Genomic DNA, 14,463 nt, shown 5'->3' on the forward strand with positions numbered 1-14,463 from the left:
TAATCCACGAATGAATTTGAGAATATTATTATTACTACTGTTATTTGGTGTTAAAGAAAATTATTAATGTCCATATTTACAATAACAATTCTGAGCTGCTTTTTTTTTCGTAGCATTTCATGCCAGCCCAGTTTTTACATGCACAAATGAGGTACATGTCGAGCAGAAATAAAGATTTCATGGATAGAAACAGCATTTAGGTTATGGAGAAGCATCCGCCACTTGGGATGTCTTTGGATGCTTACTGACATTCTGCTCAACTCCCAACCATTTCTGGATAAGTTGAAATGTTGTTTTGTCACACAGCAGTCCACGGTGATTAGCAGTAACTCCTACTCTTTCCACTGCCACAAAACCGTCTGCCTGTGTACCAGAAAGATTATTCAGAATTCAGTACACATTTTAAACTTTTTGGAGAAAAAGCTGAAGCTTGAATATTGAACAGTCGTAGTGAAAACTCAAGAAGATTACACAAACAAGATAGGTATGCTTAGTAGCAAAATTGATTTTTCTAAAATACAGCAAAAATATTCACCGTCTAATCTACTCCCGCTTCTACTTCTTGTTCCCCTATTTTTTCTAGCTAAATATTTAAAGATTCGGGGAAGAGGAGAAGATGAACTAACATTAAATATTTTGACATCATGTGAACCCATGGTAAAAATGAGTGCGGCATTAAGCTATTGAACATTATGGTTTTTATATGGCACCTCTCCCTTCACTGCATCTACAAACATAAAATTCTGCAAAATGATGCATGAACCCTCTTTTATTCAGGACTGCCCACTATTTCATCTTTGGTCACACTCCAACAGAGAACTTCAGTTGCTATAATGTTTTGGCAATTGACTGCAGAATTTCACCCCCAAGATCATCAAATCACCATCCTTGTAAAAATTTTTAAGTACATAATAGAAATTAAACGAAAGGTTAGAAGAAGCACCTTTGCTGATTCAGAAGGAACAGTTCCATCTCCATCTACATAAGAATACTGGGGCTGAAACAACCAAATTTTAATACAGTCAAATGAAATTAGCACAAACATTATGACTTATAGCAGCAATTCTTGAGAGGTATAAGAGGAACAACCATCAAAAACAGGAAAATCGCTAATAAATCCTCAAGTGTATGGCACAAAATTATCATCTGAGGTTTGAATGATATCAGTGCCTGGTCCTAATATAACCCATCAGATCTAGGTAGATGGAATAGGATCCAAAATTCATTCCTACTTAAGATGACAGACATCTTAATCACTTACCATTGAATGGCACACTTCAGACAGGTCCTCTACTGGGGATGTCTCTGTACCATAGCTGCATTAAAGATGGATATATCACATCAGCTTTAAAGTACGAAATATTTTCAAAGGAATCAAAATAAATCTCATCTCACACTCTGCAAAATCTAGACTCTGAACATGTCAACATGATCACAGTGTTTACTGATTTGCTACCATTCATTGGAAGAGTTGAATCGTTTTAACAAAGGATTTCAGATTCACTTTTCAACTGAATTTTAGTTTGTTTAGAAATCACTGCTGCAGAGAGTGTGCCTTTGGTGAAATTAAGGTGTTATATTTAGCTAAGTTTAGCAAATTTTGGTGATGCATGCTTACAAAACGTGAAACCACTCTATATTCCCTAAAGAAAAACGAGAGCTGTCTTCCAAGGAATTAGACCATTTATGTCATGGTTTCATTCCAAACATATTTTACAAAGTACATGCTTTGAAGCAGGAACCATTTTAGTGTCTGTATAAAATGCACAGCACGGTGCCAGCCTCTTCCAAATGATTAACCTCCCGAACCAGAAATCTCCACAAATCATTTTTTTTTACATACCAGACATCAAAAGGTGTGTCAAATGATGCCCCATAAATGTTATAGAAGGAGACCCCTTCTGGCAATTGAACATTATTGAGAATCTGACGAGTACCAGCAGCCCTTTTGAGGATAGAGAGGTTGAATGGTAGCGCTATGGTGTTTCCATTATAATTTAACTGCAAAAAAAGATGAAGTATAATGAGTTTGGATGGTGATTTAATAAGAAATGCACATTAAAGTATAATGAGTTTGGATGGTGATTAAATAAGAAATGCACATTAAAGTATAATGAGTTTGGATAGTAATTAAATAAGAAATGCACATTACATATCAAATACCCAGACCTTTTGATAGCACATACTACCTAGCAAGAAGTCATTATCTGTCTCAAGTAAAAGCATCAACCAAACGTACACCGAAGACAACTAAAGGAAAATGTCAAATCAATGCTAATAACATGGTTTATGAACCTTTTAATAGCATGACCTAACATAAGCATGTTGATGACCAAAACAGACAGAAATACCAGATGAAAGTTCAAGGGAGACAACAAATCCACAGGTATTTTCCAGCTACAAGAATCTTGACACCGAAACTTCAGATCAGATGGCAGTACCTCGTTATTCTTCAACGCTTCTTCAAATAGAGTGATACATTCAACAGGACCAAAGGACTCCAATTTGGCAGGAGTTTCCACATCATTTGATTGCTTTCGCCAAACTTGAATTTGTGGTTCTGTTTTCCAATTAAAATCTGGATTCGGCAACATTTCATAGATCGACGGGCACTCAACCAACTATGTGCAAAAAGAAAAACATGTGCATTTAGATCACCATGGAGTTTTCACAAAAAAAAATTGTATATCAGTGACAATGCTATCTGTTTACTTTTTGCTGGGGAAAAGCAAATATTGAATATGCCAAAGCACACAGCTTCAATAGATTATACAGAGATAGACAGCATAGTCAGATCTCTAACTTCCCTAGGCACTACATGCATAGGAAAGAGAGTTTTGTGCTTTTAAGATATTTTCTGAATAGATAGTTGTTACAAATAATGGTTATGCATCAGGATAAGTGTTAAAGAGAATGAAATTACCAGTTGGTGCATTGTCCACCTAGAAACAAAAAAGTAACTCTCGAAACCATCAACAAACTGCAATCCAGTTAAGAGAGAGTCATTGATGCATCCCGGTGCACCTGTTAAGCAAAAAAGTTCATTGGCCATGTTTTCTTTAACATTAAATGGATGGGAAAGGAGGGACATGTAGGTGAAAAATACATCATTTGTTAAATGCTGAGAAATTCATGGGATAAAATTCAAAAAGATCTCCTAGAATTTGATGAAATTGCAAGGACTTCCTTGTTAGTTTAAAATATAAGAAAAACCATCAGTACAAATACACTGAGCCGGGTGGCACATGAAGAGAGCATATGCGAGGCTATCGATTAAACTTCAAATCAGAGGCCTCCGCAACTACCTTTCTAGAGGCCATCAATTGATGATATTCCTTTCACAATTGTTCTAATAATAATGACAACATCATTGGGAATTTTTCCCATCCTTTTTCATAGCGTGAATAGGGTAGGGAATTATTTTGGAATATTTTATAAAAGCACAAGATGTTTCTATTGACCAAGTGCAGCTCCACACCTACCTCATTTAAATAGCATGACATGTCTAAGCAATCATGGTGGCATGCTTGAATATAGAAAGAGCAGGTTCTTCCAAACATTTCTCAACATTTCTAGAATTCCAATAGCTCTCATAAGGTTGACAGATTCTCTCGTAGTGAAGGCATGTTTGCTAAACATAGAGACATGACATAGAGTACCTTGGAAAGGACAGGCAATGCAGATCCACTTATTCACAAACTCGGAAAACAACTGCCAATGAATGATTAAAATTAATCAGTCATGCCTCTTCTAAGAAATAAAGAGATCATTTTTGTCAGCATTCTTCGGAAAAATTTAATAATATTCAGCTTGTAGCCCAAAGAAAATATACGCACATCTTTGTGAAGTGAAATGAAACAAGAAACCAGCAGTCCACCCATGGAATGTGAAATTATATTAACTTTTCTACCCCCGGAAGCTTTATAGGCAGCTTCCAACTTTGCTTTAAGACCTTCCATTGATTTTTCAATTCTGTCAACAATAAAATATATAATACTCAGATTTTACTACATAATAAGTAGGAAGCAAAAATAGTTTCAGACATTATCACCATTGGATATAGATGAAATTAAATGGAAATCGTGTGGCCAAGAAAACAGCTTTACTCACCAAAAATATAACAAGTTGAACAAACACTCACCTGTTGCTTTGCCGAAAATCATAACCATATCCAAACAATGTGGTTCCCTTCTTATATCCACATTTAACAAGCATATCAATCATGTCATGAAAATGATAAACCCCTGACAAATGAATAAGTTTCACAAACTGGAAAACGACAATGGGTATCAGATATATAACAGAAATTGTATTTTGTTTTATAGATGGATTACAATGAAAATATTGATAAATTAGAAGAAAAAATGACAAAATAAAATAGACACTCCAACCCACAATACCATGATTCAGGATTTGTATTACTAGACATCAAATGTAGTATTTGAATAAGGAAATAAATTACAGCAAGTCATAAGCTAATCCGTGGAGATAATAACCGAGAAGAATCAAATAGAGAAATAACAGAAAATCAAATAGATATTGTTTGTATTGGCAAGTCCAGGATCTCAAGGATTAATATGTATCACAATAGAACAAACTAAAAGCACATTATTGTGATAATGGCTCAACACCCAGCCTCAATTCGAAGAGTCCAGCATATTGTACATATGAGCAGGCAAATCCCAGAATGAATCACATCACCAATTCATATAGGCAGACTTAACAGTACTGCCAGTTCAGTAGCAGTTTAAAGTTAAGATTGCACCAGTAGGGGAAAAAAAGACACGTCTCATCAGTCACACCAAAATATAGTATCAAGAAACAATAAGTAACTTTTAATTTTTTATGGGAATCGTTATATAGAAAAACTAATCCGCAGAAATGCTAAATAAGAAGAAAAAAATAACTAATTTGCTAGGAGAAGGGGTATTTAGCAACCCTGTCTTTTTCTCCACCAAATTGATTGTTGGAGGGTACAGAATTAAAAGATGCCTTCTTTTTTGTGGGATATGTATATGTATGATGACAATTGCAGACTTATTCTATTATGCAGAGCTAAAACAAGCCTTTTTTGTGGGATATCACGTATATGTATGATGATAGTTGCATATACTTATTCTACTGAAATGGAATTATCATTTGAGTGAAAAGAGATTAATCATAGCCATTATCCTTCCATTATTTGGGTGCAAAAAACAAGCAAGGAAGAATCTATCCCACACATATATTTTTATTTTTATTTTTTTGCCTTTAAACGAAAGGAAAGGATTATTTCTCACCCTTCCCCATAACTTTCCTTTCTTCTTACCCATCCCTTCCTCTCTATATATCTTCCCAGGCAAGGTACAGCAAGTTTTTAGTCAAGATTGCAACACAAGTTCTGGACAACAAGAATTCACGGAGAAAATTATTAATCTTACCCATGACGGATCTAAAATGTCAATTGCGTATAGCCCAGAATCATCATCAGGGACTACAATCTCAGTGTCACTGTCCAATACTTCAGTATAACCTGAAAGATACAAATACAGGAACTTCAGAAAATATAGGGGGAAGAATGATCGAACCAAATTACTGTGCACATGATGGGCCAAAAATGCATCGTGTCATAGCCAAGTAGCTTAAGAGTAAAAAACCAAGCGATTGAATAATCTAACAGTGCCACAGCACTCAAAAAGCCACATTTTTATTACAGATATCAACTAAGGAACAGTACCACTTTTGAAAGTCAATAAGAATTTCATAAATGATCCAAATTTGAATAAGAACATCCAGGGATTTTGTAGGGTCCTGAAAACATAACATAATTTTCATGTTTAGTAGTGATGGTAAAAAATATACATATTTAAGGGTTTTTTTTAAAAAAAATTAATTAGTTTTTTCAAACCTAAAATCCTTTATAGAAAAGTATTTCTAATTAAAACTTCCCTAACTAATAGAATCTATCTATCATTAGAGTTTATAACAAGTAAAATATTAATCAAACTAGAAATACTAATCAAAATAGAAAAAAATCTTAAATCAACTAGAAAAACAAAGATAATTTTGCACGGTAACTTCCGTCCTTTATTTGAAGGCCTTCACAACTTCTGATTATCATGATATTTTAACCAAATTGAAAACATGGCCTCCAGAATGTTCTATCAAAATTACAGCTCGATGCAAGCAACGATGAAATTAAAAGTTGTGATTGATTTACCAAACCATGTCTTGGACTTCTTGTAAACTAAAGAAAAAAACTAAAAACTTTAATCATTAATAAAATAATACAATAACCATTATTATTATTATAACAAGAGTAATGAAGGAATTTCCCCTCGTTAGAAGAATCCGATTCAATTTTTAAGAAGATATAGTTACATACTTTCACTTTGGGACTGAGAAGATTTTTTTTCCTTCTAGTAAGAAGGAAGTAAAGTAAAAGAAAACTTCAAAGAAAATATAATTTGTTTTCTGCCCTTTTTGCCACTTCCTGTCCTCTTCCCACGACCAAACAAGTGTGTGTGTGTGTGTGTGTGTGTGTGTGGATGAATGAATATAAATGATACGTCACACAAAATTCTTGTCTTTCCTACATTTTCTTGATAACCAAACTCTTTTAGATAAATACCAATTCATGTTTCTCTTTCTCTCTTTCTTTTCTCAGCAACCAAACAAACAAAGAAGTACAGAACTTTCTAAGCATAAACACAAGAACTGCATCCATGCATGAGTAGAGAACACGATACATATGTAAGTATTTAGTCGTAAAGAGAAGGGAGGAGACCTGTTTTTGGATTATAAACAGACCATATTTTCTTCTTGAACTCCAAATCAGCCAAGAGAAGCCTGACCCAAACCCGAGTCTCAGACCCGTTCTTCTTCTTTGAATGGAGAATGGACCCTGCGATTCCGGAAATCAGTAGTACCGGGTCACGATCGGGTTCGGTATCGTCGAAGCTTCGGTCTCCGAAACATGGGCAGAAACTGAAGTCTTGTAGCATGATTGGGTTGAAACGGGAATGTATTCGGGTTCGGGTTTGAGAATGGCAGAGACTAGAGAGTGCCAGTCAGGATGGTTGGTGGTGGCCGTCGGTCCATTTTCCTTTAATATTTATTGCAGTCTTTAATTTTTGTTCTTGATGCGCGTGCAAATCGATAAGATTGCGGTCAGGTCAAGATTTAAATTTTAAAAAATAAAAAAATATATTATTTTAATATATTTTTAAAACAAAATATTTTAAGAAGTAATTATTTCTATATGTTTTATATTTTAAAGTGTTTGAAAATATAAAAAAGATTGATTTTTAAAATATTTTTTATTTGAAAATATATTAAAATTTTAATATTATTAAAAAAATAAATTTTAAATAAAACAAAATTTTAAATTTGGATAAAAAACATGTTGGACCTGGTCGTCAAACATCAAACGGATATTCGAGCTAAATACAATTGCGGACACATTTGGCTTTGTCATCCTTGTACTTTTCACTTCCTAATTGTTGATCTTAATAACAATAATCACTCAAATAATGTGCTGTTATTTTAATTCTCGAGAATAAATCAATTTTATGGTGTCCCAAAATAATTCCCTACCTTCAATCCAATATTACATTTTATTGAAGCCAATTACATTTTTCATTTTTTTTATTTAATATCAATAAACAAATAAATAAATGCCGGGAAATAACAAGCGGCCCACGTTTTCGGTGGCTGTAGTTGAACCACAACCACCTACCTGTCGTGTCTTGAGAAAGCTCCACAGGCTCTGACAGCAACAGGGGAAAGAAAATAAAATAGAAACCATACTTATCAGTAGAGTGGATAGAAAATGTACAGAAGGGAACCCAGAAAGCAAGCAAGCAAGAAGAATATGCTGCGGAATCGTGCCTGCCTAGAATTTTGAAGTAATTTTCTTTTTCCCTGTACAGCTTCACTCTTCTTGATTTTTTTTTTTATTTATTTATACAAGAAAGGTGATTGACGAGTCACGACTCGGACTTTACTGTCACTTTGCTTGAATAAATTGCTCTGATCTTTCTATTTATAATCTCATCAATCATGGGCTACGAAGCATGCACATGGATATGGGAGTTGATCACAGCAGTTTATTAATTTTATTTCTTAGAAAACGCAGTGGACTCGCATTTTTTAAATATTTAATGAAAAAAAATTAATTTTTTTATATTTTAAATCGTTTTACTACGCTAATTTCAAAAATATTATTTTAATATATTTCATTATAAAAAATACTTTGAAAAATAATCACAACCATATTCTCAAATAAATTCACAAAACTATATTAATTTCTTGATTTTTTTTTTCTTTTATTTGAATTAATTATAAGCACGGTCAACAAATTCATATCCGAACAATCTTTACATCACATTTTACCGTTTGATCTTCTACCTTTAAGAGTATTCATCTTCAAGTTCCCTGCATCCATATCCAGCTTGTGAAATTATTTAATTTCATACAATTAATCCATGGTTTTGCCCTTCCAGATTCTACTCACACCACAACTTTACTTCTCTGGTTTAGTTTTTCTTTTTCCTGCCTTTTAGCATGGATTTTTAAAAATTTTAAATTGTTGCAGTTCTCCCCAAAAAAAAAAATTACTTATTTTAAATATCGTGTATCATTTAACTTGAGGGGCAGACTTTGAATGAGAGCTTTCCTCTTCCCTCCTCGGGAAAAGATGTACATGAAACATGTGTTGTTTTGTGTCGGTTGTGAGTTAGAGATTCATGAAGTACAAAAACATTATGTTAGAGATCTATTTATGATAAGATGATCTTTATAAAAATATTAGTGATCCATGATAGGCTAAACCATACATAAAAAAATATTCATAATGAATAATTTAAACTTGAGGATGATTTCATTTTAATCCAAGGATGTTGATATTAAAGTTTTTTTTTTAAAAAATAGATATATTTTTTAATTAATTTATATTTGTATTTTTTTTAATTTTGTATTATTATAGTTTTTTAGTTTTTTTTCGAATGAAAGGAATAATATTTCTAGTTTTTTTTATTCAATATTTATAGGGATTTATATATATATATATATATATATATATATAAATGCTTTAATAGTTTTTTTTTTATAAGTAGAGACATAAATAAATAAAAATTAAAATTTTCAAGTATCTTTTCATAATTGTGGTGTTTCTAATCCTTGAGTTTTAATTTGTAACCAGCCTCGTTTATTGTAAAGATATATGAATTTAATTGAATATAATATTCAGACTTTTACTGGAAAATAAAATAAAACAGAAACATTGTACCAAAAAAACATCGAATAAGCTCATCGTATAGATTGAAAACATAGTCACAATAACTACTTTACTTTACGTATTCTGAAATTATATATCATTTAAAAATTTGACATAAACCTCCTTGTATATATATATAAACCATTCCTTAATCACTATTTTAAAAAATAATTAAATTAATAAACTTTAAAAATTAGAGAAAGAACATATATAAAAAAAAACGCAAAATAAAGTTGGCCAAAATTAATGCATTGAAATTGATAGCATCTATGTACTAAAAAAATGACGTCCTTTTTTCTATATTCTTTCTTTAATTTTACAAGTTTTTAATCTAACTATCTTTTTTAAAATCACAATTAGCCAGGGGCATTTTTGGGTGTAGAAGATGGCTTCAGCAATATTTTCTTAGACGTGGAAAAGGTTATTTTTAATCAAATATCCAATTTTTTGAGAGATTTTTGTAATTTTATAATATCTCAAGCAGACTATCGTAATTTACCTAAAAACAAATTACCAATATTAATAGACTAAAACTATTGCATCAAAATAAGAAAAGAAAAGAAAAATTCATCATTTTTTGGTGAAATAACAAAGATATTACATTTAAGTGTGATAACAGTTATTTTTTAAAATGTTTTTTATTTTAAAATATATTAAAATAATATATTTTTTTATTTTTTTAAAATTATTTTTTATATCAATATATCAAAATTATATGAAAATATTAAAAATATATTAATTTAAAATAAAATAAAACATTTTAAATTTTTTAAAAAATACTTTTCAATTTTAATACTAAAAACAACCTAGCCTCAACCGGATGCTAGTTCTTTTTTGTTTCTTTAACACAGCTTCTTGAAGCCTCAGCGAGTTGTTCTAAAACACAAGTTTGGAAAGACACATTTTCAACCTTCAGTTTTTTACACTTTGGTCCTCAAAGTCTCAGGTTATTTTCACTTTGATCCCTAACACTTAGAACTACAATCTAACACTTGAATTCAATCTTCCTCATACCTTGAATTCAGAAGAAAAAGGCATTGAATATCACAGTTCCTTTTTTTTTTTTGGAATAAATTCGGAAGAAGTAGGCAAAAGCAGTTGAAAAAATGAAATAAACATGTGCAATACGTTCAAAGCCCACATGTTAAGAAAAAAACTGAAGTCAAAGAACAAAGAGTTCCCTTAATCTACGGGACGATGTTAATTTAGGGTAAAAGAACAGCTTTAATGATTGATTGTCAAAGGAAAATTTTGTGAAAGTGGAAAACGAAGCAAGGTGAACAAGGTACCTATCCTGCAAATGCCATCCAGAGAGATTGGCCACTTCTGTCAGTTGCAGTTCTCCATCTATGCACCTTCTCCGAATTCTGCCTAGAAACTTCTTCATGCTCAGTTCGGAACCTCCCTGTTTGTTTCCGGACTTCAGAAGGATCTACTCTGTAGAAAACTGGTACTACAGTTTGTGTCTGACCCGTCAAGCATTCAGAAATCTGAACGAGCTCATCCAAACACCAAGTTGAAGAGGCATAATTACTCGAGAAGATGTCAACTAAAACTCTCGAGTCTTGTATTGCTTGAAGGATTTGCGTTGAGATAGTATTTCCTCTCTGGAGTTGTCGGTCATCTTTGAAGGCTGTGATCCCTCTTCTCAGCAAAGCAGCATAACAATGATCAGTGAAATTCTTACGGGTGTCTTTACCTCTGAAATTAAGGAAGACATCATATTTCCATTCATGGGAAGAAGAAGACGATGAGGAGGAGGAGGAGGAGGCTTGTTCAATGTCCCTGGTGGCCATGAAAAAAAGTTTACAGGCTTAGTTGTAACCAGATTTCTTCGGTAGTATAAGAATTAAAAACGTAGTGGCATAGCATACATTTCCCTTGTAAATGAAGAAAGATTTCAACTGCTAAAAACTAACTCATTTCCTCCAGACATGGATATTCACTTCCATCTAAATCCTCGGCTGAATTTAAGTCTGAAATTTCATTTTCACAATTCGCTCCGTATCTCTTCACAAAGTAAACCCAAATGACATTGATGCGTATTATTAACTGGTGATCTTCTGTGTAAAAATAATATGGTGATTGAAGACATCAAGAACTTCAGAGAAACAGCTCCAATGCATTTAGGCTAACACTTGCCCCAAAATCTTCGTACACGGGCACCTAATATTAGATTTTGAATCCATCTCTGACCTTGGACGTCGTTACTCTGTCAACTTACACAAGAGCTTTGGTAGCATGGATAGACCTTTGATAGAAAAAGGTTCATTTGATAAATCTTTGTAATTAATGATGCATGACGAGGCAGAAATCTAGATTTTAAAGGATTCAGTGACCTTTCTATAATTCTATGACCATTTTTCGTTCATTATCTGTGAATTTTCATAAAATAAAAAAATTTGTTTTTCAAGGAAATTGATTTGTATGGAAGGGAACTATGATCGGCATGGTTTTTAATAATATCATATGATGTTCGTCATTACTAAGAAGTAAAAACCAGTTTCTTGTTCAAAAAATCTGACCTGTTAGAATGTTGCAAAATATCTAGGGCAACGTCTTGAAGACGACAGTCACACTACATATAGGAACGGGAAAGAAAATTGCTCAGCTCGACGATATTTAGGATCCCTCAAGGACAGCCTTGAAATCAGCAGCTTAAGACTTCGAGCATTCTCTTATAACACAGACTATCCCTCTGGAGTTTCCACAGCTCGGGAATTTTCTATGACATTTTGTTTTCACGTCGATTATTTACTTATTTCTTGACGAAACCTCACTTACAGTCAAGAATATACATAGCTCAAAATATGAGAATTTTTAGATTTATGGATTTTTACTTTGTTAACACTCGTGGAAACTTACGAAAACCTAAATAGAGGCGACAGATTCAACCGAAATTGTAGCAGCGAGAGTCAGACGGCCTACAAACATTGACGCTTTTGCCTCTAGAATAATTTATTTGGATCACCCGTGCTCAGAGAATAGATGAAAAAAATTGAACATGACTAGTGAAAAACTTTCTCCAAGAAGCGGTTCTACCAATCCACCACTTTGTATTATAAGAAGAGGCCTCTCCACGAATAGGATAAGATCTCAGTGATAAGTCACTAAATCAAGACAAAATTACTCAAAAATCACAATAAAAAAAACAAGACTAAATATTAGATCCTTGACTTCAGTAATGGCCCAGAAACACTTCGATTGTTTCTTCACAGTTCCTGAACACTCAAACCTACAAACAGAACGTTTGAACCAAGTAGTGAGCAGTCACCTAAAATAAATCACACAGACTACACAATCAATCCTTTTCAAGGATTTAATAATTCAAATAGAAGGGGGAAAGGGAGTAAACAAATTGTTGGGTTCTTAATTTTATCTCAAAAATCTTGAGCACGAGCAAGAGAGATATTATTAATTAAAATAAAAAAGGAATCAAATTGATATCTAGCGAACAGTATATGTTTGTAGTTTAGATCATTGGAGGTGCAAAACGCATGTAAAAGATGATTGGTTATTGACATGGATTGCCTTCGATCAAAACAAAGTGGAGTAATTCTAAAATGACACAACATATAAACAGCACAGCAATTAAAGACAGAATGTCCCTATACCTGGAGGAAGAGATTGCTTCAACTTGTCAGCCTTCTCAGGATCAAACACACATAGTGTGTAAAGATACTTGGAGCATCGAACCTTGAACTTCACCACATCTCTTCTCCTCTTGATTTTAACAGAACGAGCATCCTTCCTTCTTGCTGTGAGAAGAAAATCCTTGATTTCATGTATCTGCTTTGGCTGTTAGTAACAAAGGAAGACTAAAACCTATTAGAGCGTTCATAAAATTCAGGGAGCGCACCAATTTCATGCCATGGGAAAATAAACAAACCAAATGTACCGAATCAGCAGTTGTAAAAGAAACAAGAAAAGCATTTTCCCCGCAAGAGAGCAGGAAACATAATAAGATCTTAGATGGTTCCACACGAATCAATTTTTCCAAAATTTATTCCACATCAAAAGGGATTGCTACCCAATTTCCACTATAACAGCACGTCTAGCTATCAGCTTGTGTAACTTGTTGTCAATTAAGTTGCTTATAATTTCAAAAATTCATCACTACAAAAAAAAAAAAAGAAACACCAAGGTTAAATGCATCTATCTGGCTGTGTAAATAACTAAAAAACCCCAGCTTTTATAACATTAGGCATACAACAAAGATATCTCTAGCTGAACCAAAAAAAACCCAGGCGCTGCAAGGCATCCTCGAACACAGTTGCTAGAATAGGAACACAGTCGATTCCATTCTCCATCAATTGCCACAATTGAGAAAGATGGTTACATCCATTTAAGTCAGCGAAATTTGAAACTTATTTCCTTAGTTAACCATCAAAACTAGAGTCCCTGACATATGGATTAAGCTCTATTTTTTTTTTATTTTCCAATGTCTAACTGATACAACATAATCACCACAAAACCAAACAAAATCGTATTACGAGCAACAGCAAAGCAAAAACATTAGTAGTGCACTTCTAATCTGCTTGTAAGAAGAAAGTAATACAAATAGAGCCCGGATGCAGGAGATGCCACCATAGCGGCTACTGAAAACAGCAATAGTCTACACACATCTGTAACGATGGACAGAGACAGTTTTCCAGGCAGTTCTTATTATATGCAAAGAAACAAACATTAAGCAAAACAAGATCACAACAAATTTACCATTTTTGCGTTTTATCGTCCGCTTCCTCTCACTTCTCCTGAAGACGCCTCAGAGAGCAGCAGCACTAGATGGCGGCAGTAGACGTGTGTTCGGGTGAAATGTTTCTAAACCCTAGTTTTATCTTTTTTTTTCATTTCCATACGTACCCCCGCTCCTTTTTGTTTTTCCATTTATTCCGTGATATTACCGTGCTATTTTATGGGCCTACATCACTTGTGCTCAATAGGCCCATGAATTCGGGGGTGTTGGATCGAGGCCCGTAGCGTTAAATACACTGAAACAATATTGGTTGATGCATTTTTGGGGAAACAATCCATCAAAAATTGATTTCGCGCTAAATATAATTAATATTTTATTTTATAATCTTGATTTTTTAAAATAAATTAGTTGAGGTCATTTTCTTGGTATCTTTAACTAAATTTGTCAATTTTATTCTGTATTGTCCGGAATAACCGAAACATTCTATACCAATTCAAAAAACAGAATAATT

The 14,463-nt window shown here is 33.2% G+C and overlaps 2 protein-coding genes across 3 annotated transcripts; both read right to left on the bottom strand.

Annotated features, from left to right (window-relative positions):
- LOC133705203 (phospholipase A(1) LCAT3) lies at window positions 1-7,142 on the bottom strand. 2 transcript variants are annotated; one of them, XR_009844222.1, is made up of 12 exons: window positions 6,767-7,142; window positions 5,421-5,512; window positions 4,142-4,269; window positions 3,837-3,972; window positions 3,660-3,711; window positions 2,924-3,024; window positions 2,442-2,621; window positions 1,844-2,001; window positions 1,262-1,316; window positions 944-997; window positions 627-849; window positions 224-363 (listed from the first exon to the last, which is right to left on the bottom strand). XR_009844222.1 is itself a non-coding variant. In XM_062130339.1 (11 exons), the coding sequence occupies exons 1-11, from the start codon at window positions 6,981-6,983 to the stop codon at window positions 202-204; spliced, it is 1,335 nt and encodes a 444-aa protein (XP_061986323.1). In that variant the 5' UTR covers window positions 6,984-7,141; the 3' UTR covers window positions 1-201. The 2 variants fall into 2 exon arrangements, 1 of the variants encoding a protein (XP_061986323.1); XM_062130339.1 differs by lacking the exon at window positions 627-849 and having other exon boundaries at window positions 1-363; window positions 6,767-7,141.
- Window positions 7,143-12,292: 5,150 nt separating this feature from the next.
- Window positions 12,293-14,132, bottom strand: LOC133705204 (large ribosomal subunit protein eL38z/eL38y-like). Its single transcript, XM_062130340.1, has 3 exons — window positions 13,973-14,132; window positions 12,871-13,054; window positions 12,293-12,491 (listed from the first exon to the last, which is right to left on the bottom strand). Exons 1-3 carry the CDS (start codon window positions 13,973-13,975, stop codon window positions 12,469-12,471), a joined length of 210 nt encoding a protein of 69 aa, XP_061986324.1. The 5' UTR covers window positions 13,976-14,132; the 3' UTR covers window positions 12,293-12,468.
- Between the last annotated feature and the right edge of the window lie 331 nt (window positions 14,133-14,463).

This window comes from Populus nigra, chromosome 10, assembly GCF_951802175.1.
Source record: "Populus nigra chromosome 10, ddPopNigr1.1, whole genome shotgun sequence".
In the NCBI taxonomy this organism is placed as follows: Eukaryota; Viridiplantae; Streptophyta; class Magnoliopsida; order Malpighiales; family Salicaceae; genus Populus; species Populus nigra.

Coding starts and splice junctions, on each gene's coding strand:
- LOC133705203 (XM_062130339.1), bottom strand. CDS start 6,983: ATGCTACAAGACTTCAGTTTCTGCCCATGTTTCGGAGACCGAAGCTTC. Junction 5,513..6,766: donor TGTTTATAATCCAAAAACAG/GTCTCCTCCCTT, acceptor TGTATCTTTCAG/GTTATACTGAAGTATTGGAC. Junction 2,002..2,441: donor AAGCGTTGAAGAATAACGAG/GTACTGCCATCT, acceptor CTTTTTTTGCAG/TTAAATTATAATGGAAACAC.
- LOC133705204 (XM_062130340.1), bottom strand. Junction 12,492..12,870: donor GAAGCAATCTCTTCCTCCAG/GTATAGGGACAT, acceptor TTCTGTTTGTAG/GTTTGAGTGTTCAGGAACTG.